Source organism: Tachysurus vachellii, chromosome 16 (genome assembly GCF_030014155.1).
Source record: "Tachysurus vachellii isolate PV-2020 chromosome 16, HZAU_Pvac_v1, whole genome shotgun sequence".
Classification (NCBI taxonomy): Eukaryota; Metazoa; Chordata; class Actinopteri; order Siluriformes; family Bagridae; genus Tachysurus; species Tachysurus vachellii.
This window is the reverse complement of record NC_083475.1, coordinates 17382761-17410760: the sequence shown is the minus strand read 5'-3', so window position 1 is coordinate 17410760 and position 28000 is coordinate 17382761. Positions and strand designations below refer to the sequence as shown.

Here is a 28000-nt window from a genome sequence, read left to right as displayed (position 1 = left end):
TTATATATATATATATAGCATATCTATATAGATCTGTACTGAATAGTTTTCTCTTATCTCTAGATACCCTTATAAGAATTTTTAGCATTGCAACTGTGAAAACATTGTGCAAAGATGAAAAACTGTGCAAAACAAACAGCTGTAAACTGAGAACTATCCACACCAAGGGGGAAAGCGTTAAGCGTGCCCTACTCTAAATGAAGACACCGGCTCACGTCACAGCCAAACTCTCACGATTCACAGGCAAAAACAAGCTCAAAAAAAAACAAAACAAATACAAATACAATTCGTCCCAGCATTCTGAATAGACGGTGACATAAAGTCGTGATGATACCGAGCAACAATTTTCCTTCAGTTTGGGTCTCATGACGTAATCCTTCTTTTAACTTGAGTGAACGTTTTGGCATTTTGATCCACTGGAGAAATGGAGCAGGCAACAGAGTGGCTACTTTTTTGTGATGATGCACAAATGGACTGAAGAGTAGAGATTGGACAGAAGACGGGACATGGGTAAAACTCTGTAAGTCAGTGGTCACCAAATCTGTTCCAGAAGATCTAGCGTTACATTAAATGGATGGTTTGAAGCAAAAAAACAAACAAACAAAAAAAAAACAGCCGTGTTGTAAGTTGTTTTTGTACTTCTATGTGTTGATTGTGCGTTCTCAAACAGAGCATCCTACACACCATATCTATGATTTTTTTGTCCATCCATCCATCTATTCATTCTCCACACTGCTTATCATGCTTATCGGCTCTTGGGGAACCGGGAATCTATCCCAGGAGATTCGGAGCACAGGGCAAGGGGTCAGTCCGGACAGTCTATCTCAGGGAACAATAACACATACACTCACACACCCTATCACGCAATACAGACAATTTAGAGATGGCAGTCGGCCAACAATGCATGTCTTTAGACTGATGGATGAAACTGGAGAACCTGGAGAAACCCCCAAGGCACAGGGAGAACATGGATGAAGTAACGGTTTTATAACTAAACCTCTAACGCCGAACAAAGCATATTTCGCAGTAAAAGACAAGAGAATTGTAGTTGGTTAAATTGTACGAAGGATGTGTCATCGGTCTCATAAATAGAGCTCTTATACGTTGCGCCTCTTGTTCTTTCTGACTACTGTTGATCCAAATATAACATCCTTTGTTCACAGCCTCCGTTTATTTCGTCATTCTCTATCTGATGTCGTGTCATCTGATTAGCTCACATCCTTTCATCCCAAAACTCTTCTCAAATGATACAAGAAAGTTTTTGAGTATAATAGACTATTTATACTTTCCCTGTTTAAAGCCATCGTCCAGCCATTGTAACACACATAATCATGGTATCCTTCATCGGTGGGGTTTTTTTTTTTGGAACTAAATTGAACAGAAATTGAACGTAGATTTAAAGGAAAAGCCATTGGTGATCACTGCTACAATTATTAGGCATGGTTGGTGAAAATGGGAATGAGATTTAGCACCAGAGGAAATCGAGGGGTTGGATGATGACCCTTCTGAAGGAAGCACTTTGACCGACATGTAAGAAATGGCACTGAGGAGAGAAGGGGTCTCACGCTGGATTTGAGAAAAAAAAATCACAAACGTCTCTTTTTTTCTTCTGTATAACTATTTCCAAATAGCATGCAGTTTAGGAGAGAAGAGTTTCTATTGGATATTCGTGAGTGAGGTGACTTGTTGTATTTTAAGTTAGTGATGTTTGATTGGTGGTATGCTGGGGGTTTTTCCCTCCTCAGGTTTTATCCAAATGGTCCATGTATTGTTGCTCAGCAGTGGTATCTCTTTAAGTATCAGTCCAGCCTGCTGTATATGAATAGAAATAGGGTTCATACAAACCGTGGCTCTGGTGCATGTATTCAGTGAGGGATTAGGTAGCATGTTTATAATCAGCTAGTTCAGCGACCAACTATGGGCGGAGTTTAGCCAGTGTTCGGCAAGGTGTTTCTCAACTGTGGTAGACTGTCATGGCTGGTTGTTTCTGGGAGAGTCTTTGCAGCTCCTCCCTGATGGCCTTGATAAGTGAAGCTGAGGACTGCACAGCTGGAGAGGCTTCCTCCAGACCGCTGTAGCCTGCTGTGGGCATGGGAGGATCTCTAAGGGACGACCTGGGCATCTGGAACACGGGAGATGAGGAGTACTCCGAGAACGACAGGATCTGTTGCAAAAAAAAAATGAACAGAGGCTGGTTGGGTTTTAATAAAAAGAGCACAGTGTACCATGGATGTGCATTTTCATGAATTGAGAAAACAATGATCCATTTCTTTATCAGATATTGCATCAGTCCTTTGTTCTGTATCTTGATCAGAGGAGCTTGGAAGCCTAAACTCGATGAAATCACAATACCCTGTGTTCGGAGGATAATAAATCCGTCAATCATCACTCCATCATAATTACTATATACTACACATATAATAACTGCTAGTTTGTACACTATGAGAATTAGCGCACTTACTGTACATTTTGTGTTCTCATCAAACATGTAGCAAAAAGGTTAACATATTTGGCCTTGGCACAAAGTGCTAGACTTGCCAGAGACCCAACACTGCCGATTAACCTTAGAACACCAACGGCAAAATAAAGCATGATGGTGGCAGCATCATGTTGAGGATAACCCGTGTAACCTTGTGGTTATCTCTCTGACTAACTCCTTTCTTAACTTATCACTTGCCAGGCTGAGTTGTTGCAGTGCTATGTTCTTTTAAATAAATAATAGATTTAATGTTGCTTTGCAGAATATTCGGGATCTATTTTATTAACTAAAGTCTAATTACAAAACATTTTTTCAGACTTGAAGAAATTAGATAAAGCAAGAGATAAAATCAAAGTTTTGTTTTGTGTTCTGTCTGACTAGTTTTACTGCTAGAATTGTTTATGTGACTCACAGCCTCCGGATTATTTCCAGGTCTGGAGACCTCTTCGTCTGAACGGTACTGGGCCCAGCTGGATCCTGAGGGTCCGGATACACTACGTCCCACTCCGGGATACACAGCAATCTGACTGGACAGGCCTACCTGTGTCAGCTGATGTAACTGTGCACCTACACACACAGATTAAATCAACACGCATACTACATCAGCTGTAACAGTCTCAGGATAATAGCGACTTCTACCTGTGCTGCCCCCTACAGGTCGTGGTCGGGAGGATGATGAGATATCATCCCCATACTGTCCGCTGCTTGTGTAACCTGGATCAGACTGTAGCTCCCCAGATGCCAGATATCCTGAGCCCATCGTCTGCCTGTCAATCAAGCATTCATCCATCACTTGCGTTTAGAAAATTTAGACATGCTAATAGGAAAGCAGGCGGTCAGCACAACATCAATCAAGCAAATACTCTGGTAAAAAAAAATGATTAGTCAATATTACTAATAAAAATACAAACCTTTTCTGGCAGTTATATATAATAATATATTAATATAGGATTCCTACAGAGTATTTTGTAATGGAGCTCACCTGTGCAATAAGTTTTGTAAAGATGTAGGGGACATTCCTAATTCAGCATACCTCTACAAACACACAAATACGTCAACACAATGAGACAGAACTCAACATGTACTGTATGAAAAACAAATATCTTCTGTACTTCTTTATTTAGATTAGATTTCATTAGATTAACCTTCATAATAAGTGTTTATACCAAATTATGAACTACAAATTTATTTGCAATGCATAAAGAGCTTATCTGGCATTTATAAATAAGTGACTAAACCATACTGAAAGTTTCTGAGAGAAAGGAAAGTGTATTTTGTATATTTTACACCAATCAATGTTTAAAGAAATACATATACAATATTTAGAAATAATGGCATGAGTATCTGGATCCAGAGCTGGTTTGTGGCTGTAAAGACGTTGTTTCCCTTTCTTTCTTATTTATTTATTTATTTATTTTTATTGCTTTTCTATATTTTATTTAGCATAATGTGTGAATTCCAAACTGAATTTCAGATCAACTTCCACATCCCCCAAGAACTCCATGCAAACCGCCACCTACTGTACAAACGTGACCACGCCGGATTAGGCGTAATAAAACAGATAACCTTTGTCACAGTCACCTTCACCTTCTGATTAATCACGTGTACCTGTTCACAATCACACATGCATCTATATAAACAAACCATGAACACGTAGTCAGGTATGAAGTGTGCCTCTATCTGGTCTTACCAAACGTTTTTCTTGTGTATAGTCACTTTATTTTTTTGACATTGTGCCCCATCTGTTTTTTTGGAACATAGGATTGCGTTGTGCTTCGTACATCACCTGACCTTGCCTGATTTGTGATTAAGCTTCTGCCTATCGATTTTCTCCAAAATAAACTTCCAGCAAATTACTGGAGTTGAATATTCTGGAATTAGACATAACCTTGGTAAGAGTTCAATTTTGTGAGTTTATTTTTTTTGTGTTCATCCACTGGGTGTTGTGGAGCCTGATTAAATTCCCTCTGGTATTGTTTGGTCTACATCCCTGCACTCAGCTGCATTATCTTGGACTTCACTGTGAGAAAGGTAAAAGTGCCATTTTACCGTATTAAATACATTTTTATGCTGTTTTGTGAGTTTGAATGCCAGGTCCTCCAAGCTGCCTTTCCTGGGCCCCTAAGCAAGGCCCTTCACCCTCAACTGGTCAGTTGTATAAATGTAAGTCTCTCTGGATGAGAGTGTCTACTAAATTTTGTAAATGTATTTGTGTGGGTTTTTTTGTTATTCATTCATTCATTCATTCATTCATCTTCTACCGCTTATCCGAACTATTCTCGGGTCACGGGGAGCCTGTGCCTATCTCAGGAGTCATCGGGCATCGAGGCAGGATACACCCTGGACGGAGTGCCAACCCATCGCAGGGCACACACACACACACTCTCATTCACTCACGCAATCACACACTACGGACAATTTTCCAGAGATGCCAATCAACCTACCATGCATGTCTTTGGACCGGGGGAGGAAACCGGAGTACCCGGAGGAAACCCCCGAGGCACGGGGAGAACATGCAAACTCCACACACACAAGGCGGAGGAGGGAATCGAACCCCCAACCCTGGAGGTGTGAGGAGAACGTGCTAACCACTAAGCCACCGTGCCCCCCTATTTTGTAATTATATATTTCAATTCAAAATGTATCTGTATAGCACTTTTAACAATGGGCATTGTCTCAAAGCAGCTTTATGTACAGAACATATGAAAAATAGTACAAAAATGTTAATATTATATAAAAGTTCAAGATTAATATTAGACTTATATTTAAATGTGTTTGTATTTATCCCTAATGAACAAGCCTGAGGTGACTGAGGCGACTGTGGTGAGGAAAAACTCCTTTAGATGGAAGAGGAAGAAACATTGAGAGGAACCAGACTCAAAAGTGAACCTCATCCTCATTTGGGTGACACTGGAGGGAGTGATTATAAATATAAAGTCTGTTAATTATTTTCATCTGAAACCGTTTTAGTGTAGGAGTTTAGTTTAACCTCCTGAAAAGAGCTAAAAAAAATGAATTGATGAACCTTGTTATATTCGATGCTCACGCCTGTACACTCCAAGGCCAGAATTTGCTCTGCACTCGTTTCTGTCTTCATTACCTGACACTCAACCTCAGCTACATCACTCCAGGTCATTTTTTGTCTCCACTAGCACACACACGGTTATTATTTGACAAATTTACTTGGTCCTCATGATTTCCACTGAAATAAGAAACAAATCTAGCAGCTTGATTTAACCATCACAACCCAGAACAGAAACTGATGATGAATAAATGATCAAAGTAAATCCTTCACACAGTCTTCAGGTGCTCCACATGATTATATCTGAATGCTTGTTAAGGTAAAAAACATATTTGTTATATAAACTTATATAATCTTGTATATCCTTTATCTCTGTTTGCACCAAATATTCTGTTTATAGACATCCCTAAAAGGGTAATTATGTATTATTATTCTTCTCTACTCACTGCAGAGAAGGGACTGTGTGCAGGGGCTGCTGGGTAGGATGACGAGCCCCACTGGCGGACAGAACGCGCTGGTGGACTAGAGGGTGGACCAGGACTGACTCCTTCCTCTCCAGGAATTGTTGTTACCCCAGTGATGTTCAGAGGGGCGGAGCTGCTCTGTGAGGAGGGTGAGACCAAGGCAAATGCATCATCTAACAGAGAGTGCATTTGCTGACGCGCCTCTTCGATGCTTGGCTGAGGTGGAATATAAGCAGGTGGAGCAGGGGCAGGTCCAGGAGGCGGAGACCCCGGGTCAACAAATACCTCGTCAGTCGGGGAAGGGCTGCTGACATCAGGGAGCCGATCTGCGTCCGACTGGGTGGAGAAAGAAAAGATAACGTAACATGAATGCTCCTGAAATTAAACTGGAGTGAGTTTTAATTAGAAATGTGTGATTTTACCATGTAGGCCACATTGTTGACTCCCGGGTACTTCCTGTATGTGGCATCGCCATCCGAAATGAGACGATCTTTATCTGTCAGGCTGCTGTTTCCACTCAAATTCTGCCTTTGACGCTGTCTGGGAGAACGTCTGCCTCTTGAGTCACACACACACACGCATGCGCACACACACACATTAAGTGAAATGTTTTATCCATATCTGAGGATCATAATACAGGAGGAAAAAGTATTTACTGACCGCCTCTCTTTAAACCTTCCACCTTTACATTTTTGGACGCTGTCTCCAGTGCAAAAATGTTAAGGTGGAAGGTTTTAAGGTGGAATTTAAGGTGGAAGTCTGCCATACACGTACCCTGTATTAGATATTGCTATATTAAATTATCATTAATAATAATAATAAAAATAATAATAATAATAATATTAATAATAATAATAATAATAATAATAATAATATATGGTTTATGTTTGTTTCGCAGATTTCCACAGCTCAAGAACACTTTAAATTCTCGTATTAAAAGTTCTGGGGTCTAGTTAAACATATATGTAAAACTATATGTGCAATTTTGCATAAAGCATTTTATGATTTTAAACTCATAATGAAACGCGATACATTGATAAAGATGCTAATAAATATTATTATTCTCACCTCCTGTGAGGCTCTCTGTTGGGTGAAGCTATTTGTGTATTAGGATGCAGGATCTTGTGTATTTGCTCCTGGGCTTGCTGATACACTCGCTGCTGCTCTGAGCTGTCTCCGAACACCGCTATAATGTCCTCCATGGACGGAAACTCGTAGTGGCCTTTTCTCTTGGCTCGCAGTCGTATCTTATTTCGGTGGTGTTCGATCTCAGACTTATGCCTGAGAGCAACCTGGATCTGAATAAATATACAACCAAAATATATACGAGTCATAAAAACCTGTGCATGCCTGAGTGCACGTCTGAAGACGGGTTTCTCACCTCTGAGCTAACCTTGCCTCCATCCGCCATCCTTTCACTGAGGGCGGGGCTTAGGGCTTGGTTATGCGGATGAGAGGGTGGGCTCGGAACAGGCTGCATGGCGATTAACTGGACTTTATTGGAGACCCGGCGTGTTCCATCAGACGAGCCTCGAGACAGTCGATCCACATGGTCAAATATGGAGGAGGAAGATAACTGTTCATCAGCTCCGCTGCCTGATGTCGCGCCTGATACACACACAAGGGTCAGGGGTCAAATGTGATCTTACAAGTTCGGTGAGCTGAGTGAAAAAGAAAGCAGCTTACCGAGTTTGTTCTTGGCTGTTGATCGGACGTGAAATATAAAAATGAAGTAGAAAAGGAAAAAACAGCAAAGGTAAGATTTTAGGTAATATAAGGAGTAAAACGTGACAGTTGTGCAGTTCTAACAGTGACAGGATGCTCTGATGACCAAAGTGTCAAGTATCGATTATGCTGAAGATTCATCATTGTCATTGTGATGTCATTTTATCAATAAATTAGAAAGAACACATTCATATAAAAGCAGAACTACTTTGAGAGCTGCTGTAGAGAAAATGAATCAACATCCTTCTGACCAATTGGAATCAGTGTTGTGGTGTAAAGAGTTTTATTTTTAAATGATTTGATGACTGTCGTAGTTGAAGTTGAATGAAGACACATTTAAAGTGATTGCTTTTACTCCAATGTCAACATTCTTGTTTCAACATTAGTTTTATTTGATATAGTGTGTGTGCGCGTGTGTCTGTGTGTGTGCACGTGTGTCTGTGTGTGCGTGAGTGTGTGTTTGTTTGGGGGGCTGTTGGTTTTTATGTAAAACCATGCTTATTAACATCTTTGGTCTTGCAGTGATGAGGTTTGCTCTGGTGTGGGTAAATGTGTTTGGGTGTGCGTGTAGGTGTGTGTGTGCATGCGTGTAAGTGTTTGTGTGTGTTTGTGTGTGTGTTGGTGTGTGTGTGTTTATTACCATGTTTGCTCTTGCAGTTATGATTTTTTTTGTGGTGTGTATGTGTGTGTGTGTGTGTGTGTGTGCGTGGGTGGGTGTGTGTGTGTGTGTGTTGGGGATGGTTTTTATGAAAAACTGTGTTTATTACCATGTTTGCTCTTGCAGTTATGATTTTTTTTGTGGTGTGTATGTGTGTGTGTGTATGTGTGTGTGTGTGTGTGTGTGTGTGTGGGTGGGGGTGGGGGTGTGTGTGTTGGGGATGGTTTTTATGAAAAACTTTGTTTATTACCATGTTTGCTCTTGCGGTGATGAGGTTTGCTGTAGTGTGTGTGTTTGTGTGTGTGTGCATGTGTGTCTGTGTGTGCATGTGTGTGTATGTAACTGTGTTTATTACCATGTTTGCTCTTGCGGTGATGAAGTTTGCTGTAGTGTGTGTGTTTGTGTGTGTGCATGTGTGTCTGTGTGTGCATGTGTGTTTGTGTGTGTGTGTGTGTGCATGTGTGTCTGTGTGTGCATGTGTGTGTATGTAACTGTGTTTTGTTACCATGTTTGCTCTTGCGGTGATGAGGTTTGCTGTAGTGTGTGTGTTTGTGTGTGTGTGCATGTGTGTGTATGTAACTGTGTTTATTACCATGTTTGCTCTTGCGGTGATGAGGTTTGCTGTAGTGTGTGTGTTTGTGTGTGTGTGCATGTGTGTGTGTGTGCATGTGTGTGTATGTAACTGTGTTTATTACCATGTTTGCTCTTGCGGTGATGAGGTTTGCTGTCACTGGGTGTGACTGCAGGTCTGGTGCTTTCCTCAGCTGACTCTCGACCACTGGACGCCTCACTGGCCAATGAGTCACCATCAGATGGGGACAATCTACCCCCCCACACACATATACACACACACACACACACACACACATACACACATCACAAACAGTCTTTTATCTGTCTCAAGATCACACAGATATGCACATGTTCACCCACATGGTCATTTAGTACCTGCTCCTCCTTCGAGCTGCACGTGACACTTTAGTGGATGAGCTTTTGGATTTAGGTGTGTTCAGTTCTCCACCTTCAGAAGGCGTGGCCTCTTTGACAGATGGAGGCATAGGAGAGGGTTCTTGGATCACCATGATGTCATCTTTACTATGCTGTCCAAGGTGGAGCTTGGCAAAGTCAAAGCCTTTCACACTCGGGGCCTGGAGCTGTATACACACACACACACACACACAAACACACACACACACAAACACACACATACACACACACAAACCCAGGAAAAGACCTCTTACCTTTCAAAAAAATGCAAGACAAAGTTAAAATTGAACCTACAGTAGCATCCTAAAAGACACTTATCTTAAAACCCACTTAACTGGGAGGACAGAATGAAAGTCAAGTGTCTACTCTACATGTGAGGTGGATGAGTGATCCACTTATGTAAGCACACACACACACACACACTGACACACACAATTGTACATACACTGTGAAATGGTTCGACCCAGACCTTCTGTCTCTGTTGGATGGTGCTCATGGCGTCTGGTTGGAACTCCAGTTTCTCAGAGCGGCACAGTTTCCAGTACAGGATGATGATGATGAGGAGGACCACCACCCCTGGGACCACCACCCCAATAATCAGCCACACATTACTGGGCTGCGTCTCAGACGGGGTCAGGGATAACTTCTCCACCGCTGATATACACACAACACAGAAACTGAGTCAATCTTTTAAGATTGCTATACGTGTCACATCTGAGGAGAAGAATTCTGTTCTTCATGTCAGATTATATAATCAAGACTAAAGAGAGACTAATGTGAAGAAGGTAATGTGCTTAAAGTAATAAAGATATCTTTCCTGTACATTACTTCAATTCAATACAGCGAAAGAAAAAGATAAACGCTGCTCCGGCTGTGAGCGGAACTCATTTTCATGGCTGGCGAAAAAAGTAAATGAATCTCATGGTGCGTTCAAGTCATGTCAAAAAGATGGTATTTAAAAGTTTAACTCATTTGTGAATGACACCACAGATTTGTAATTATGACTGGGATATTTAACTGAGCTCAGAATTTGGGTTTGGGGACGAGACAATTATGATGTAACTGGTCAATGTAACAGTAAAGTTTACAGCAACTTCATAAATTGATCAAAATCAAAACACATCTGACGCACATTCTTTGTTCATTTTCTTTTAAAAAATGAATTAAGAGAAAGTACACCTCCATCTTGCTCGGACTAAAGTGATTTAAATGCGCATGATATCGTAATTACGACTTCCTGCCTCGTAAAAATCAACTTCCCACTAAAATTTGAACGCACAGTTAAACTTAAAGTGAAATGATTAGCAATTGCATTGTAAAATAACATCTCTCCTAAAATATTAATGATATTATGATCATAACGTGTCTAGAAAGACTTGTAAAAAATGATAAATTGTACTTTTAAGATGGAATAAAATTTATACGTATTATAGTTAGATTTTGCTTTGATGTCATTTTTCTAGCTGATACAGTAGTTTGGGCTTTACGCTTGTGTACATAACACTTTGTGTGTAGAATGAATATATATGTTACTTGTATGCAATTACTCTGGGGAGAGTTTGTGTGTGTGTGTGTGTGTGTGTGTGTGTGTGTGTGTGTGTGTGTGTGTGTGTGTGTGTGTGTGTGGCTTACGTGTAGCCAGTATCCCATGCACACGGTAGCCCAACACAATTGCTGCCCTCTGCAGGTTGAGTCTGTTCAGCATGGCAGCTGTAGTCAGACCCGACAGCCGCTCACCTGACCCCGCCTCCACAAAATACACCAGCTCTAGAGGGTTATCTGCCCCGTCCAGGCGTAAAGCTCGTACAATCTGGAAGGCCATACGTTATTTAAAAAAATGTGAAATTACATGAGAAAAAAACACCAAAAAGAAATAATTCCTAGCCTTTCTGGAGTTCTGTAATTACCTGCACGCTGTTGTTGCCCACAGTGGTTGCTCGTCTCCAGCGACGCCCACCGCCGAGCCCAAGCCCCTCTCCCACCAACACAGCCAGTCTCCTCTCCATTTTAGCCTGGAACGTCCGCTCACTCACACGCTGATCTAACACGCCCAGTAACACTGCAGAACACACAGCCATAATTATATCACCATATATGACATATAATAAGAACCTACTGAATAATAAAATGACACAATTCACATAATAACACTTCACCAAATCTATTTAATTAGATACACTACTACTGTACCTGTCTTTACCCAAGACGATCGCAAATGATGAGATACATTCAGCTCCGGATAATGAAAAGCTGGAGAGGAGAGGACAGGAGAAGAGAAGAGAAGTGAGGAGAAGAGAATAGATTAAAGGAGATTAGAGGGTATATGTACATGTTTGAGTGTGTGTCTGTGTGTATGTGTGCGTGTATGTGCGCACGTGTGTGAGTGCGTGCCTGTGTGTGTGCATGCGTGCCTGTGTGTGTGTGCATGTGTGTGTCTGTGTGTATGTGTGTGTGCGTTAGTAATGGACGATATAAACGATATGCGATATAAACGAAACAAAATTGGCCTACGATAGAGATTTTAATTCTATTGCACTATCGCGATAATGCATGTTGATGACGCAATCTACCCGCGAAATTTAGAGCCACGAGCTGCAGCCGGCTGCAACGAATCATCTATTCGTCATCTTGAATAAACATGGCTGAAAGCGTCAGTGAAACAGAGGAGCTCGTGAAAAAGACCGGTGCAACATCTATTATTTGGACTTGGTTTGGATTTAAGCCGTCCGACGAGCAGCAGAAAAATATACTCTGTAGAGTGTGTGGGGCAAAAGTTAAGAGCTAACAGCTAAGAGCTAATTCACAGTGTCCGTTCCTTTATTAACAAGACACCAGTTTTAATTTCATTAGGAGAACAAAATGTTTAAAACCAAATGCGTTACCTCGGCTGCAGGTTTGAAATATGTTTTTATTTAAAGTATCTGTGCATTTACACAAAATAATTTTCTTTGCCTAATTAATACTGGAAGTATTTTCAGTACAGTGTATGTTCCTTAACTAAAAAGACACCAGTTTTTCTGTTCTCTGCAACTTGGGTGGCATTTAAGAACCAAGGACTTAAACTAAGTATAGTGCCTTTTAGAAGGAAAGACTTTTATTTATCTGCAACATTTTGTTGTATAATTAAAGTTTTGCTTTTGCACAATAAATGTTCTCAAAATGACATACATTTCTTTATTTCTTAAAAAAAAATACATTTAGCAGTTTGGCTTTCCTAAGGGTCTGTGTAACCTGTTCTGAAATGGCTCTATTATAATTTATATATCGCAATATATATCGTTATCGCAAGAGGCTGCAATGTATACAGCAATATGGATTTTAGGCCATATCGCCCATCCCTAGTGTGCGTGAGTGTGTGTGCATGTGTGTGTGCGTGTGTGTGCGTGCCTATGTGTGTGTGCGTGTGGGTGAGTGTGTGTGCGTGTGGGTGTGTGAGTGTGTGTGCTTGTGGGTGTGTGAGTGTGTGTGTGCATGTGAGTGTGTGTGCGTGCGTGTGTTGTGTGAGTGTGTGTGTGCGCACATGAACATGAGCACTCACGCTCTGCGATCTGCACTGCAGGAAAGCCCAGGTAGAAGCTGAACTCCACCACATGCAGCTGTCTCAGGTGAGCGCTGACGTCGGAGCCTCTGAGGTAGCCGTGAGAATCTCGGATGGCGAACGTTATGTCCACTGGAGTTTTCTGCTGCTTCTGGCCTTTCGCCAAACTCACGGTGATGTTCAAGATCTGCATTGGAAAGTAACATGCAGTGAGATAACCGGTGAGATCATTTCTCTAACCTGGACACGTTATGTAGACACTACTGTATATAGTGACGGATATAAAACATAATACGCACAAGAACAGAGAAGTTTCCGTTCTCCTGCAATCGCCTGCGAACTTCTGAATAAGCCATGAAGAGTCCCCGCTCCACACGCTCACTGAAGCTGCACACACGCACGTCCACGTGGCTCGGAACAAACTGCAAAACTGGACACAAAACCATATGTTCTTGCAGCAGCTATACAAGAGGAAAAACCCTGAATTACTGAAACTCAGTAATGAAAATCAGTAGGAACGTAAACATATAGAGACACATAAAGCTACAACAGCACAGAACCTTGTGTTTGTCTCTTTTTCAATATCACCTTTTTGTCTCTTTTGTGCTTAAAACTCTCTTTCTTTCTCATGTACAAGGATAAGGATGTATATCTCTACAATCAAAAAAGGTTAAGAATTTCTGGAGAATAAGAGCAAACTTCCCAGATTACATTTAGTTATTTGAATGGTTTTAGGGGTGTAAATACTTTTGATATATTTCTGAGAGAAAACCTTTGGCATGTTTTCCAGAGAATCATTTATAGTTATGAAAATTTTAGGATGTGATGGTCCAGAGGTCCAGGCACTGGGTTCCTAATCAGAAGGTCGGGGTTCAAGCCCACAAGCTGCTGCGACATCTACATTGGGTCCTTGAGCATGGCCCTTAACCTCACCTGCTCCAGGGGCGCCGCACGGTGGCTGACCCTACGCTCTGACCCCAGGCTCATAATAGCCTGGGATATGCGAAAACCTTAGGGGCAGTGGTGGCTCAACTGGTTAAGGCTCTGGGTTGTTGATCGGAGGATCGGGCATCAAGGCCGAGCACAGCCAAGCTGCCACTGCTGGGCCCTTGAGCAAGGCCCTCAACCCTCCCTGCTCCAGGGGCGCTGTATCATAGCTGCCCCTGCTCTCTGACCCCAACCTCCTCAGTTGGGGTATGTGAAGAAAACAATTCCACTGTGCTGTAATGAATATGTGGTGATAATAAAGGCTTCTATGAAAATACAGGAAGGTTCAAACATCTTGAGGTTGTTCATATGCTGAATATATCGGTGCACGTGGGATAAATTTTTATACAATAATATTCACTAATTTTCACCTCATGTCAATCCAAGGGCAGGATCCCGTGCTCTCATTGTCGCAGCCTGGGTTCAATTCCCGGGCAAGGAGCTAACCCGGCAACTGAGGAGTTAACTCTCAGTGCCAGTCTCAAGCCCGGATAAAAAATGGGAGGGTTGCATCAGGAAGGGCATCTGGCATAAAACCGTTGCCAAATCTAATATGCGAACCACGTGATCCGCTGTGGCGACAGGGAGCAGCCGAAAAAAGAAAAAAAATTTTGATAATTTTCACGGAGTGTCATTAATTCTGGAGTGGACTTTGATGCATTTGATGTAGCAGTCGGCTCAAGCATTTAATTTCATAGCTTCTTAGTTTGCTGATAAGATGACTACAGCGTACCTTATGGCAGCTGGCATTCAGCCATTATTTCTCCTACATACTGTCGCTGCATGTCTCTGCTTGAGGCTGCACGATTTCCGCTTGGCCGGTTAAGCCGCAGCACCTGCTACAGCCCAAAAATTTATTTATCCTGGAAAATACGGTTCTTACCTGAATGCACCTGATTGATGTGTTCAGGTACGGGATATATTGGTGTGACAGTGAGGATTGTGGAGGACGAGGTGCTGCGTGCTGATTGGCGGAGGGTGTTGATGATTGACACCGCAGTGTATACGTTTGGGCCAGATACGGCCCGGAAAACAAAATTGGGTGGAGCTTTAAGTACCTGAAAAAACACAGAAGTCGTCCATTGCAGTGAAAAAGCTCAATTTATATGACCTTTTGGGCCAAAACAAATACAGAATTTGCCTGTAACCTATTTTGTACTACAATATCTAGAAACCAGACAAAAAAACTATAGAGCTGTAGTCAAGACCAACACAGTCTAAGAGCAGGACAAAATCAAGTCAAGCCTTAGGGGCTATGTGGAAGAAACTTAGTTTAAGGGCCAATAGTGCATCCCAAATTGCATACTTATACACAATTCTACAACATTTTTGTTTTCAAATCATTTTAGTCCCTACCAGGCACAGACACTGGATAGGAAGAATTTTTCAGGATAGCCGACGATACTCCGGTGAAAAAGACATCCTATTACCAATCACTGATTACTTTCTTTTGGGCACTGCACCAATGATTACCCACATTTTCAAGAATAAGGAATTACTTCCTGTCAAATTTTCTGAATGCTAAATGAAAAGAAAACACAAACATTATTTAGCCAAATTCTTGGTAAAGCCCAAGACTATATTTAACAAGACCAATACCAAAAAAATCTGAGACAAGTCCTACAGCTGTTGTACATCTACAGCATTTGGCAGACACCCGTTTCTAGAGGGACTTACATTTTTCTAATTATACAACTGTGCAATTGAGGGTTTAAGGGCCTTGCACAGGGGCCCAATGGTGGCCTAGGGATTCAAACTGACAACCTTCAAATCAGTAGTCTAATGTCTTAGCCACCGAGCTACCACTGGCTTTGCAAACCGTTTGATTAACTTATTTACTTTAGACAACTTATCTCAGACAAATGCATCTGGCAAGTGTATATGAGGAAACAAAATCCTAAAATAAGGACTCACCTGCAGCTCTACTGTCCGGTTGAACTCTCGCCTCAAAATCTCCTTCACATGAGCCTTCGCAAACGCCACAGAGGTCGCACTTGGCATGCCTGCAGTTTCAGGGATCAGAAGTATATTATATATGAGCTGAAATTCCTCCAATCAATTCAGGTGACTAGTGTTAATCCTACTATAAATGATGTTGGGAATCTTGCTACCTTCCAAAAGGTTTTGTTCTACACAATCAGCTAGGACTGATTTCTGACCCAGTAAATCAGCAATGCCTATGCTGCAGAATTTGTAGAAATAACATTAATGTGGCTCAAAAGTCTGCAATAGTTTTTGACAACTACAATTGAACATCTCTCAAAGCTAAACACCAACAAACTGTAATTTTATATTTGGTGTAAGAAGAAGGAAGAAAATGATAACAAATTGCTTTAATCAACAGACACTCACAAACCTACACATTATGAGCTTTCAATTAGTAAAGCCTACTGATGTATAGGCTACGTGTACAAGCATAAATTACTTGACAGCCATGAAGGACCACCTCCAGTCATCTGTTGGTCTGCCCTCCTGTTTTTTTCTCAGTCTCTAAGTAAAAGGATCAAAAGACTTTTCCAAAATCAGGCGAACAAAATTAGCAGTGTCTGTTGATTATATTGATATAACTAGCTAGCATAATTTCAGTGAAGAAGGTAGCTAGATCTATAAATAAACCATAAATTCTGAAACAAACACATTCGAACCTAACATACTTTTACTGACGACTTCCGAGCACTTTGAGGACTGAGGACTGAAGTTATTAAAAGCCTCTTAATCTTAAGCTCCTATTAAAACTCAGCATACACAAATCAGCCAAAACATACAGTAAAGCTGTGTGTCAATCTGCATGGTAACGAAATATCATGAGAGGGAGGTTTAGCAGATGATCATAAGCAATCACATGCGCATGTGCAAAAACAGTGCAGCTTTAACCATCATGCACCTTTGGCCTGACAAACGTACCTTTCTGTAATAAAAAAAAATGAAGACTCACCTACTCTGACCAAGTACATGTCTTGCTTGGTGATGTTGCAGACATACTGCCGGGGTGCAATGGGAAGTGGGATTCTGGGAGCAGGAGGTACTGGTTTGGACACGGTGGTTGTAGTTGTTGTAGTGGTAGTCATAGCTTTGGTAGGTGTTTGAGGTGTGTGAGCAGAAGGGACTTTAACTGTTACAGCCTGGACGACTGGACCCTGTGGGATAACGGGTGGGGCTGATGGAACTACAGGTTGTTTACTAGCGTCTGGTAAAGCTGGTTGAGGAGACCCCTTCCCTGGGTAAGAAGGTACTTCAGAAGGCTGTACAGTAGGTTTTTGTGGAGGAGTGGGGGTAACTCCAGGTATGGAGTGAGGTGTATCCACTTGTTCTGTTACTGTATTAGGGCCAACACCCAGAGAAGGGGTGAGTGTGTGCGTGGAGCCTGTAAGTTGTGTATGAGTCGCTGTAGGAGTGATATGAGGGGGAGTCAGGTGTGTCTGGTTGCGAGCAGCACTAGCATTCTCTTTGGCCAGTAGCGTGTTGTAATACTCCATACTGTTCATATCTGGAAGCAGCATTTCAGTGGGTTCAATAGGGTATAGTTCTGCCCAGTCAAAATCCAGATCATCCGGGGCAGTATCAGGGACATGGGGCAGGCGGGGATCAGAAGGGTGGGCAGTCCTTAGGCTAGTTCCATATCCAAGAGTTACACTCGGGAGCAGATGCCCAGAGGAAAGAGTTAGAACGGGCCGTGATGGAAAGTCGGTGTCGTAACGGACTCCAGCATTGTCATCCTCAATTTCATATGAGTCATATCCATGTGTTGGAAGGGTGGAGACCAACGAAAGGTCATCACCGTCAGAGCCCATGAAGGTTAAAGTCTCCAGGTAATCCCCAGAACCCCAGTCTACTTCTGTAGACTGAGCAGAGTCCAAGTCTTCATGTGTAAGCAAAGTAGGAGGAGCCGGTGTAGGTGGGCTGTGGCCATGAAGAGGAGGCATCTGACTTGGTGTGAGAAGGTCTGGAGGACGTAGCAGCAGGTGAATGCCATGTGCACTATCACCTAGGTTACCTGACCCACCATCAGCACCTAGGGATGGGGTAGGAGCTATGCCAGATGCATTGTCATGGCGAACAGGCTGTGCAGGATGCTTGGCATCTGATGATGTATGAGCTTTGCTTCTGGGATTTGTTGAGTATTGCGATAAGGATAACAAAGCTTGTTGTAAGCCTGCGTGTGTCGGGAAGAAACCAGAGTCCCGTTTGGATAGACCGGACGGGAGTTTCTCTGAGAAATCAAAGAAAAGGAACAAGAATGGCACATAAATAGAAAAGAGATTGAAATTAATCAACAGGCCCAAAGTAATCCAACTAAATGTACCACAACTTTACTATTCAGACTGGCCCCTAAAGTACTCCTTGGAAGGTTAATACTGTAACTAGAAGTTTTCTAAGAGCACCTCACTTATAATTCTACAAACTACAGGATTCCTGTTGATTACCCATAATTTATTGAACTATGATAGCTCAAATCCACTTCTTCTAGGTAAGTGCATTGATCACAGTCATGATGGATCAGATGTCTACCCCAGGAACACTGGATGAAAGGCAGTATAAACCCTGGATGTTTACGGCAGGCTCTTTCACACCTACGGTAGGAGCAAGTTAAAGTCACCAACTAATAGGGATGTGAGAGGAAACCAGAGAATCTGTGTGGACATGGTGAGATCATACAAAACTCAAAAGAGACAGTAACCCCAATCTCAGGCTTGATCTGCAGACCCTAACTCTGTGAGGCATCTTTACTATCAACTGCACTGTGTGAAAATATGAAAATCAAAATGCCAACTGCTATCCACAAAACTCTGACTAAATCATTCATAATTAGATTTGTGGAGATCAGTAATAATGGATAGATCATTCATAATAATGTTAAAGTATAGACCGGTGAGTTCTGTCCATTTGTTCTAGCCCTAAATGTTAACGCATAAAGGAGAAGTGCACTCTGTGAGCTACTGGACTTCCAGAATACACTAACAGTACATCAGCTGTAACAGTAGTGGGCTAATCATCTAGTTTTTCCTCTATGTGGTATTGAAGCATTGAGAGAGGAGAGGTAATTGAGTCTGATGCTCAGTGGGTTGGATGCTTGTGTAAATGGAACAGGCAGCATGTAGGAAGCTGGCAGCTGAGTGCATGGTTTGTGGGCCAGTGTGTCATTCCAACTCCATCATCAGACAGAAGGGACAGCCAGCCAGCCTCTAACTCATCTATCATCTATAGACTGTTAGAACGTCTTTAGATGTATATTATATCCAAGCCATGATTAGTTCTCCATCTTTGTATCAGCAGCAACATCCAATGAACCAAATTAAACCTCAGATTCTGTTTACACTGTATAAAATTCCATTAGAAACCACATTCCCATTTTGACACTATTAAAGTTCTGAATTATTGCTCAGCTCTTATCTGGTGTAATGATTCAGATTTGTGTCACGTGTGTTGTACAATCCAGCATTTGCAACAGTGCTGAAATTAGTTTCATTAATTAATAAAAATACCAATATGGAGCTTTTTCTATATTGTTGTATGTAAAGAATAGTGCAGAAAGTCCTGTATGTTTTTTTGCCTTTTTTTTTAAATAATTTTGGCATTAATCCTACGCAGTGCTTTGGATGTTCTCCAACAAGAGCACAAAATTGCAAAAATTGACAGACGGTGCTCTATATAGTGAAACCTGTTCACTGATTTTGTTGTTTTAGCCATCGACGACCTACCGCTGAATCAGAATGATCACAAGAACGATATGGGGAAAAATACAAAACTATGGCTTTGCGTTAACAAACAGTTCACATTACAGTTATATGACAACATGTCAAATCCGATCTGAACCACATGAAATCTGATTCAGATGATCTTAAATGAAATCAGATCTGGGTCACATACCTTTGCATCTATGTCAGTTCAATCCTTTAATGTAGCCCAAATTAGCATGAAGTAGACCTTCACACTGCAGGTAAAATCTTTTACAGTATGTCATGTGTGACCTCGTTTTTTTTGTGCAGAGTAAACAACAGAAAAACATGTTCTGATATTTCTGATATTTTCAGTTCTGATTTGTAGCGCTTTCATATTTGGCTGTATTTCATGTGTCAATGTGATTTGCGCCGTACTTCAGTTTTTTATCATGTTAATAAACAATATGATCCTAATATTTACCTAGTGGAATTTATAATGTGTTCTCGAATACAAGCCTAGTTACAATTTACAAAGCTACATTTCTAAACGAAGAAATGATCATATATTTATATTTTATATATTTATATATTTATGTTCTTTAGTTTCCTACAGGGTTCTAGCTGACTACCTACAATTTACACAAGCGATAAAGGCTGTAATCCACTTATTCTTCAGCCATTTTAAAGAGTCTAACTTTACGTCCTTTCATTTATAACTCTTTTTACCTGTACATTAAAGTTCCGTTCTGCCAGCGGTCTAAACAACTAAGAAAAACTGAATTATTTTATCTCCACAAGTCTGATCTAAAACGAATGTTGGCTTTCAGTGTGAGACGCGTGTTTTTCCCTGTGCTGATAACCTTACGCAGAATTTTAGTGGTTGAAGATAAACGCCTTCAGATTTTTGATGCAAGCACGTGGGGCATCACGGAGAGCAGGAACTGGTCTGATTTCACCATTGACTTTTTACTTAGTAGGCTAGATAAAAACAGAAATACAGAAAAAACGATTCTTAACACCATGAATATCTACTTTCATATGAGGCATTAATCACCACTGTGAAGTGAGACATGACGAAGACAAGACAAACCAATTTACTGCCCTTACTGTAACATTACAGTAACAACAGCCATTTAACATGGTTCTAAAGAAAGTTTTATTACTCCGTTTTTGACTTTCGGTAAAGAGTTTTGTCTGATATGTTTGTTTAAACGTAACACACAATAATTTGTTCATCGATTGCTCAGAGCTTTGGTGTGCACTAGATCTGTTTTTCTGAATCGGAGCTACTGCTCTGTACAGATGCGCTGATGCACCAAGGACATGATCTGCCTTTTGGTAGGAAATTCACTAGGCATATTAATTACCCAGCTTTCCTCTTAAGTCTGGTTTCTCTCAATGTTTCTTCCTCATGTGGTGTCAGGGAGTCTCAATCTACATCTGGATTTCATTTCTTCACTGATTTATTTAGGCTGCATTCATCACATAAGGTAAAAAACGTGGTCGAAAAATGATCTGCTTTCAGCAGCAAAACGTAATTACAGGCGAGCTTTAAGTGTGAACGCAGCTTATAAAGGACTAATGAGAACTTCTCCAGCACAGCATGGAATATCTCCAGTAATTAGCTTCCGTCTTACTTAACTATCTGAGCATTCCTTAAGGAGAACAGTGCTTCACTACACACACACACACACACACACACACACAACACAACACACACATCACAGTCAACTGAGGGCTCAGAATCTGAGACAGCGCTGTGGCGTGGTCAGGCAAGGTGTTTCCATGGTAATATCATGTATGTGAATGTGTGTGAGCATGTACGGGTTCGTGTGTGTGTGTACGTGTTGCAGGAATACATCACGTGCCGACTGCCTCATCAGTATTCCAGAGACACAGTAGACCAAGCTCACAGCATTTCTCACTCCGGCAGATTCATCTCTCTCTCTCTCTCTCTCTCTCTCTCTCTATCTCTCTCACTTACACACACAGGTGTAGAGAACCTCCAGAAGGGACTCTAAGAATAGCACCATATAATAGCATCCTTGCTGTCTTGTAGTTCATTTGCTTTGATGAATCTGATCAACGACTACTATCAGAACACGGAAAAGATAAAGGGAGAGAGAAAGACAAAGAGAGACTTAAAAAAAGAGACTCGACTATTTTGCTAGTCATACTTTCTTTACAGTTTTTTTTAGAATCACTTTGTTACTAATACCAGAACCCTGATGTCATTGTTCCTGAGACACCAAACTCACAACCAATGATCAAAATGCACTTTTTTCTAATTGTTTGGATACAATGCACATGAAAAATCACCTGTACAAAATGACACAACTAAACAACGTCTCACTATTTCAAAACTCAAAAAGTTAGTTACTGTTATCATTTACGTTATAGCAGCTATAAACAGACTTTCTCTGATTTGTCTCTCTTGAAATTATTAAGACAAAACACACTGAAATTGAAATGAATAATAACACACACACTACACACACACACTACACACACAACACACTACACACACACACTACACACTACACACACACACACACACACACACTACACACGCACACACTACACACACAACACACTACACACACACACACACACTACACACACACACTACACACACACACTACACACACACACACTACACACACACACTACACACACTACACACACACATACACAACTCCTCTGTCCTGAAGTTTCTCCTGATGCAGAAAACTTGCTACTCCGGCGACTCCTCCATGAACATTAAATTCATTTTAATAATCTTTGCTTTGTTAATTAACACATTATTGTGTTAATGTCATGTTACATGGAGGATCTGCTACAGGGGATACGACAGCACTGTGTTATAAACGTAATCAGAAATCAGACGTTTTTCTGAAAGTACGTCGTCAAGCAGAAGGTGTCAGCAAACACAATCGAGACAATAAAACATTTAATCATCTGACTCAGTCAAAGGTTTCATCTGTAAACAAACAGTAACATTTTATATACTTCAGAATATTTAGTAGTTTCAATAAAAAAAAAAAGGTTTACTGAATTTTATTAATAGTTATTGCTATATTCTTTTATTATTATTTTTCTTCTTCTTCTTCTTCTTCTTCTTCTTCTTCTTCTTCTTCTTACTATCTTTAGATATTGCTTATAAATTAAGACATAAAATGAACTGAAAAACAATTAACTGCTTAATTAATTCTTTATCAGTAAAATCATCGACCTAAATTTTACTTTCTTCTAAGCGAATTTTTAGTTCTGTTCAGTTCAGTTACAAAAATATCTACTTAGATTTCCTATTTTTACTTGCCAACTTTCACATTTACCCTAAACGACTCATCTGTTCTGACTATTATGGAGTCCATCTTCTCATATAGCTACAGGTCCAAAGCCATCACTGTTCTAGCCGACTCTTTTATTAGCTCTTCCCTCAACTGTCTTTAGAACTGTGTGTGTGTGTGTGTATTTGTGTGTGTATGTGTATATGTGTGTGTGCACGTGTGTGTATGTGTGTGTGCGTGTGTGTATATATGTGTGTGTATGTGTGTGTGTATGTGTGTGCGTGTGTGTATGTGTGTGTGCGTGTGTGTGTGCATATGTGTGTATGTGTGTGTATGGGTGTGTATGCGTGTGCGTGTGTGTGTGTGTGCGTGTGTCTGTGTGTGTGTTTGTGTGTGCGTGTGCATCTGTGTGTATATTTCTATGTGTGTGTGCATGTGTGTGTGTGTGCATGTGTGTGTGCGTGTGCGTGTGTGTGCGTATATGTGTGTGTGTATGTGTGTGCATGTGTGTGTGTTCTACTCAGTCTCAGACCCAAAACAACCCTTCATAAAATCCAGAACTCCATGAAGTATATTTTTAAACATAGTAGGAGGACTAGACATCAAACCTCAAGCACAGACTTGCCCTTTATTACTTCATCAATAATGCCTATTTTTTTACTTTTTCTCACTTTCTAGTCAGACACACACACACACACACACACACACACACACACACACAAACACACACATTCTACAGTTAAATCTCCTTTCACACGGCGAACAATAAACAATCGCCTGCAATGAATCTTTAAACAGAAACCTACAAAATTAGAAATGTACTCATTTTTTTTATCTTTCTGCATATATACACTGACCCAGTTCATGCTTCGGCGACAAAAGTGTACATGAAGACAGATTTCAGGGATTCCAGAGGAAAAACCCACACTAACACACATCACAACACATCAAGCCCGACCATGATACTTCTCACCTTAAAGCTACAACCCCAGTTTTTTTTGCTGATTATAATTTTAACAGTAAATAAAACCAGGACATCGCTACAGGCTACTGAAGTTTGTGTACGGTATACAAGTTAGTATTTTAGTATACAGTGTGGAATGTAGCCCATGAGATTTGAACGAGACCTACCTGACACAGGTGTGCTTGTAGTCGCTATGGAAACAAGCATCAATGCCAAGAGCAGGAGCAAGCAGCAGCCAATCAGACGCCGAGCCTTCACAGGCATTGCCCTCAAACCTGCCCTTTCTCCCTCTGACTTCTCCATCCTGCTTGCTGTTTATGACATAATGCATGAACCTGACGTGTTTCCTCCATGGAAGACGTCCATCCTCCGGCGTGGCTGCCTTCCAGTTTCAGGCATCTCTAAAAAAACCCAAACAAACAAACAAAAAATAAAGAAAGAGAGCATACATTACGCTATACATTAGTTCAAACATATGAATCTGTATCTATATCTGTTAGAGCTAAAAATATATAGATCTGGATCTTTAATATGATTTAAACCTAAAGGGGTGTGGCCTAAAGCCGAAGATATTTTTTACAAAAACTTATGAATCCAACATCTAACCACCCAGAAACCTGGAAAAACCCCAGAGTCAGAAATACCAGCATTTTCAGCATGAAGTGTGAATTCTGGCCCTGACAGTCTCAGCTACATCACTCCAGTTCACATTAGATCTCAACCAGAGATGTGTGCGAGACTGTATTTGGTATTTTTAGTCCCTGTGCCCACATCTAATCCCAGATGCCCAGCAAACCTTTCATGCAAGCTTTCTAAAAGAAAAGAAAACAAATTCGAGCAACTATTTGTATTATTACCCGTTCAATCTGAGTATTCATAGATACATAATGCATATTAAAGTGGCTAATATTGGCTTGAAACCCAGGTCAGGTATCAGATTGGATTGGATTTATTTCATCAACACATGTGATGTTAAATGACAAGGCACAGATCCTGTACACAAATAACATTTAAACACCACTCTGTCATGCCAGGGATGAGTCAGGACACATGGGTTACTGTGAAGAGCTCAGTATCAGCTCAGTATCAGATACTAATACACAAGCCTGAGTTTCATGATGTAGTGATAGCAGTGTAGCATTGCTTTTTTAAGCTGTAAGGGTGTTTATTTATCTTGGTTTGTGTTTACTTGTCTCCTTATGGATATAGAATCAGAGATCACCTTTATCCTGTAATAAAACATTTCTAAAATAATGGGCGTGGTCTATTCCAGATAACTCCGCCCACATCCACAGAGCAGGAGATTTCACTGAATGGTCTAATAAGGATAAATCTGATGTATAAATCGTCTGCTATGGCATTTATAATATATATTTATACCGCCTTGTGTGTGTGGAGTTTGCATGTTCTCCCCGTGACTCGGGGGTTTCCTCCGGGTACTCCTCCCCCGGTCCAAAGACATGCATGGTAGGTTGATTGGCATCTCTGGAAAATTGTCCGTAGTGTGTGATTGTGTGAGTGAATGAGTGTGTGTGTGTGTGTGTGCCCTGCGATGGGTTGGCAGTCCATCCAGGGTGTATCCTGCCTTGATGCCCGATGGCGCCTGAGATAGGCACAGGCTCCCTGTGACCCGAGGTAGTTCGGATAAGCGGTAGAAAATGAATGAATGAATGAATGAATATATATATATATATATATATATATATATATATATATATATATATATATATATATATACATATATATATAATAACTCACCTGTGTATATGTATGTATGAAACAAGGCTGATATTGACACTCATTCAAGACTCATTCCTGATATTCAAGGGATTTGGTTAAAACTCTAACAATGCTGGAATGATGATTTATATCTGTATGAACATTAAGAGTAACAGACTTTACAGAGACATGATCTGATATGTGGAGGTTGAACGCTTACTTCTGGAGTGGAAGCTTTCATATTTTGTTGCTTTTTTGTTGTGTTGCATCTCTTCATTCAGAATAAATGCAACAGCCTCATGACAGAAATATTGACGAGACGTGTATGAAAACTGGCGCGTTTAAGGCCTAGAGGTTAGACACCTATATGTGTGTGTGTGTGTGTGTGTGTGTGTGTGTGTGTGTGTGTGTGTGAGAGAGAGAGAGAGAGAGAGAGAGACACACAGATAGAGACAGAGAGTGAGAGAGAGAGACACAGAGAGAGACAGAGAGAGACGAGAGAGAGAGAGAGAGAGAGAGATGCACAGATAGATAGATAGATAGATAGATAGATAGATAGATAGATAGATAGATAGACACAGAGATACAGAGAGAGAGAGAGAGAGAGAGAGAGAGAGAGAGAGAGGGAAGGGCGGATAGAAGGTGTACCGACCCGCATACAGATGACACACTTTGGACCAAAGACGCTTTTTCCCCCAACACAATAACCTAATAACCTTCAGCACAATTCACACGGTGTTAATAATGTTCATGATGATACTGAGATGTAGGAATGAACAGACAGCATTTCTGTTACCTGTCATGTAGAGATGCAGCAGAGGGCCAGGCTCAGCATCACCATCATCATCTTCATCATCTTCATCACTACACACCCCTCATCACACACACACACACCTCCTGGTCTCCACACGGTTCCCTCCGACACTCTCCAAAACCGGGACAGTAAACCTACTAAATATACGATCCGTTAGCTGCGATGTTCCTCTACAACCTTTTGCGTTAATTCCTTTGTGTCCGAGATACACAGGCTGGAACGCGCGCGCGCGCCGCTTCACACAAACACACGGACCCTGAGAAAGGACGCACGCGACCCGGTCCGGTCCATTTCAGCATGCGAACCAGGGAATTCGGTGAAACATCGCCTTACACACCACCACCGACCGGATGCCTGACCCCGCCCCCTTTTCCCTGTTCATTAACGGGCAGAGAATAGAGCGCTGCTCTGATTGGCTCTTTGGGGTGTCAGTCAAAAACCAGCTACATGCGTCAGGTGCTGCTGGAGATCTGCACACTCGTGTATTTCTCTGGGTTTCTTCCAGATAACCTAGAACAAGGGTTCTAGATATGGGGTCCGGAGAACTCAGAGATAATAGAACCACCTTCATTCATTCATTCATTCACTCACTCAGGATACATCCTGGACGGAGTGCCAACCCATCGCAGGGCACACACACACTCTCATTGGTATATAACATATATAACATATATAAATAAAAAATAAATACCAAAATAAATAAATACAACATGATTAATATAATGACAACGAATATAACAGTAAATCAGACAGCACCATGCATACACACATTCACACACATTCACACACTCATGCATACACACACATTCACACACATGCATACACACATTCTCACACACTCATGCACACACACTTTCACACATTCATGCACACACATTCACACACTCATGCACACACATTCACACACATTCACACACACATGCATACATACATTCACACACTCATGCATACAGACATTTACACACACATTCACACACACATGTACATACACACACACACACACACACATTCACACCTATAGAGTTAATTGGCCTTTTTGCCAATCCATCTACTGGTTTTGGAGGGTGGCAGTGCCCTGTGATGGACTGGCATGCCATTCAGTGTAAATTACAGCCTCATATCTGTAAGATTTTTCTATTTTATGTGATGAGAAATACATGATTTAATCAAACCTTTGTTCACACGTGTTCACACATGTACACCTCAGTATAACACACACAACTGTTTTCAACTGATGTTTAGACTCATAGGTTCTCTTAGTGCACACAATCTTTTTAACTCTTAGTCTCCTGTACAAGGTATAAACTCTGCAGGGTGCCCAAACTTTTGCAGACGCCATTTTTTTGTTTTCAGTTATTTTGAAAGTGTAAATGATGGAAATAAAATCTAACTTTTTTGACATATTGTAAGAATGTTTAATCTGTAATTTGAGATTTTTCCATCTTTTCTTGGCTTCTTTATGCACATTAATACAAATTTTTACCTGGGGTGCCCAAACTTTCGAGCCCCACTGTAACTTCAAGTGAAACTGCAGTGAATTTAAACATCCAGGAAGATTTACAGCATATAACGTGCACCAGAGACTGGATCAACCATGATTCTGACGAGGATTAAGTGATCATTGAAAGTGAGTGAGTGGGTGTGAGAAGCAACTGTAACCAAAAACAATAGTTTTGTGCGGATATGACAAAAA

At 41.0% G+C, this 28000-nt stretch overlaps 1 protein-coding gene across 1 annotated transcript; it reads right to left on the bottom strand.

Moving 5' to 3' along the window:
* Positions 1 to 30: 30 nt before the first annotated feature.
* Positions 31 to 26650, bottom strand: si:dkeyp-27e10.3 (UPF0606 protein KIAA1549). Its single transcript, XM_060889606.1, has 22 exons — positions 26290 to 26650; positions 23942 to 24175; positions 16796 to 18070; positions 15775 to 15863; positions 14744 to 14918; positions 13173 to 13303; positions 12874 to 13060; positions 11526 to 11585; positions 11243 to 11394; positions 10968 to 11145; positions 9781 to 9989; positions 9297 to 9502; positions 9044 to 9171; positions 7652 to 7666; positions 7347 to 7573; positions 7034 to 7263; positions 6388 to 6523; positions 5948 to 6301; positions 3462 to 3514; positions 3119 to 3246; positions 2892 to 3046; positions 31 to 2164 (listed from the first exon to the last, which is right to left on the bottom strand). The coding sequence occupies exons 2-22, from the start codon at positions 24075 to 24077 to the stop codon at positions 1955 to 1957; spliced, it is 4434 nt and encodes a 1477-aa protein (XP_060745589.1). The 5' UTR covers positions 24078 to 24175; positions 26290 to 26650; the 3' UTR covers positions 31 to 1954.
* Positions 26651 to 28000: the final 1350 nt, after the last annotated feature.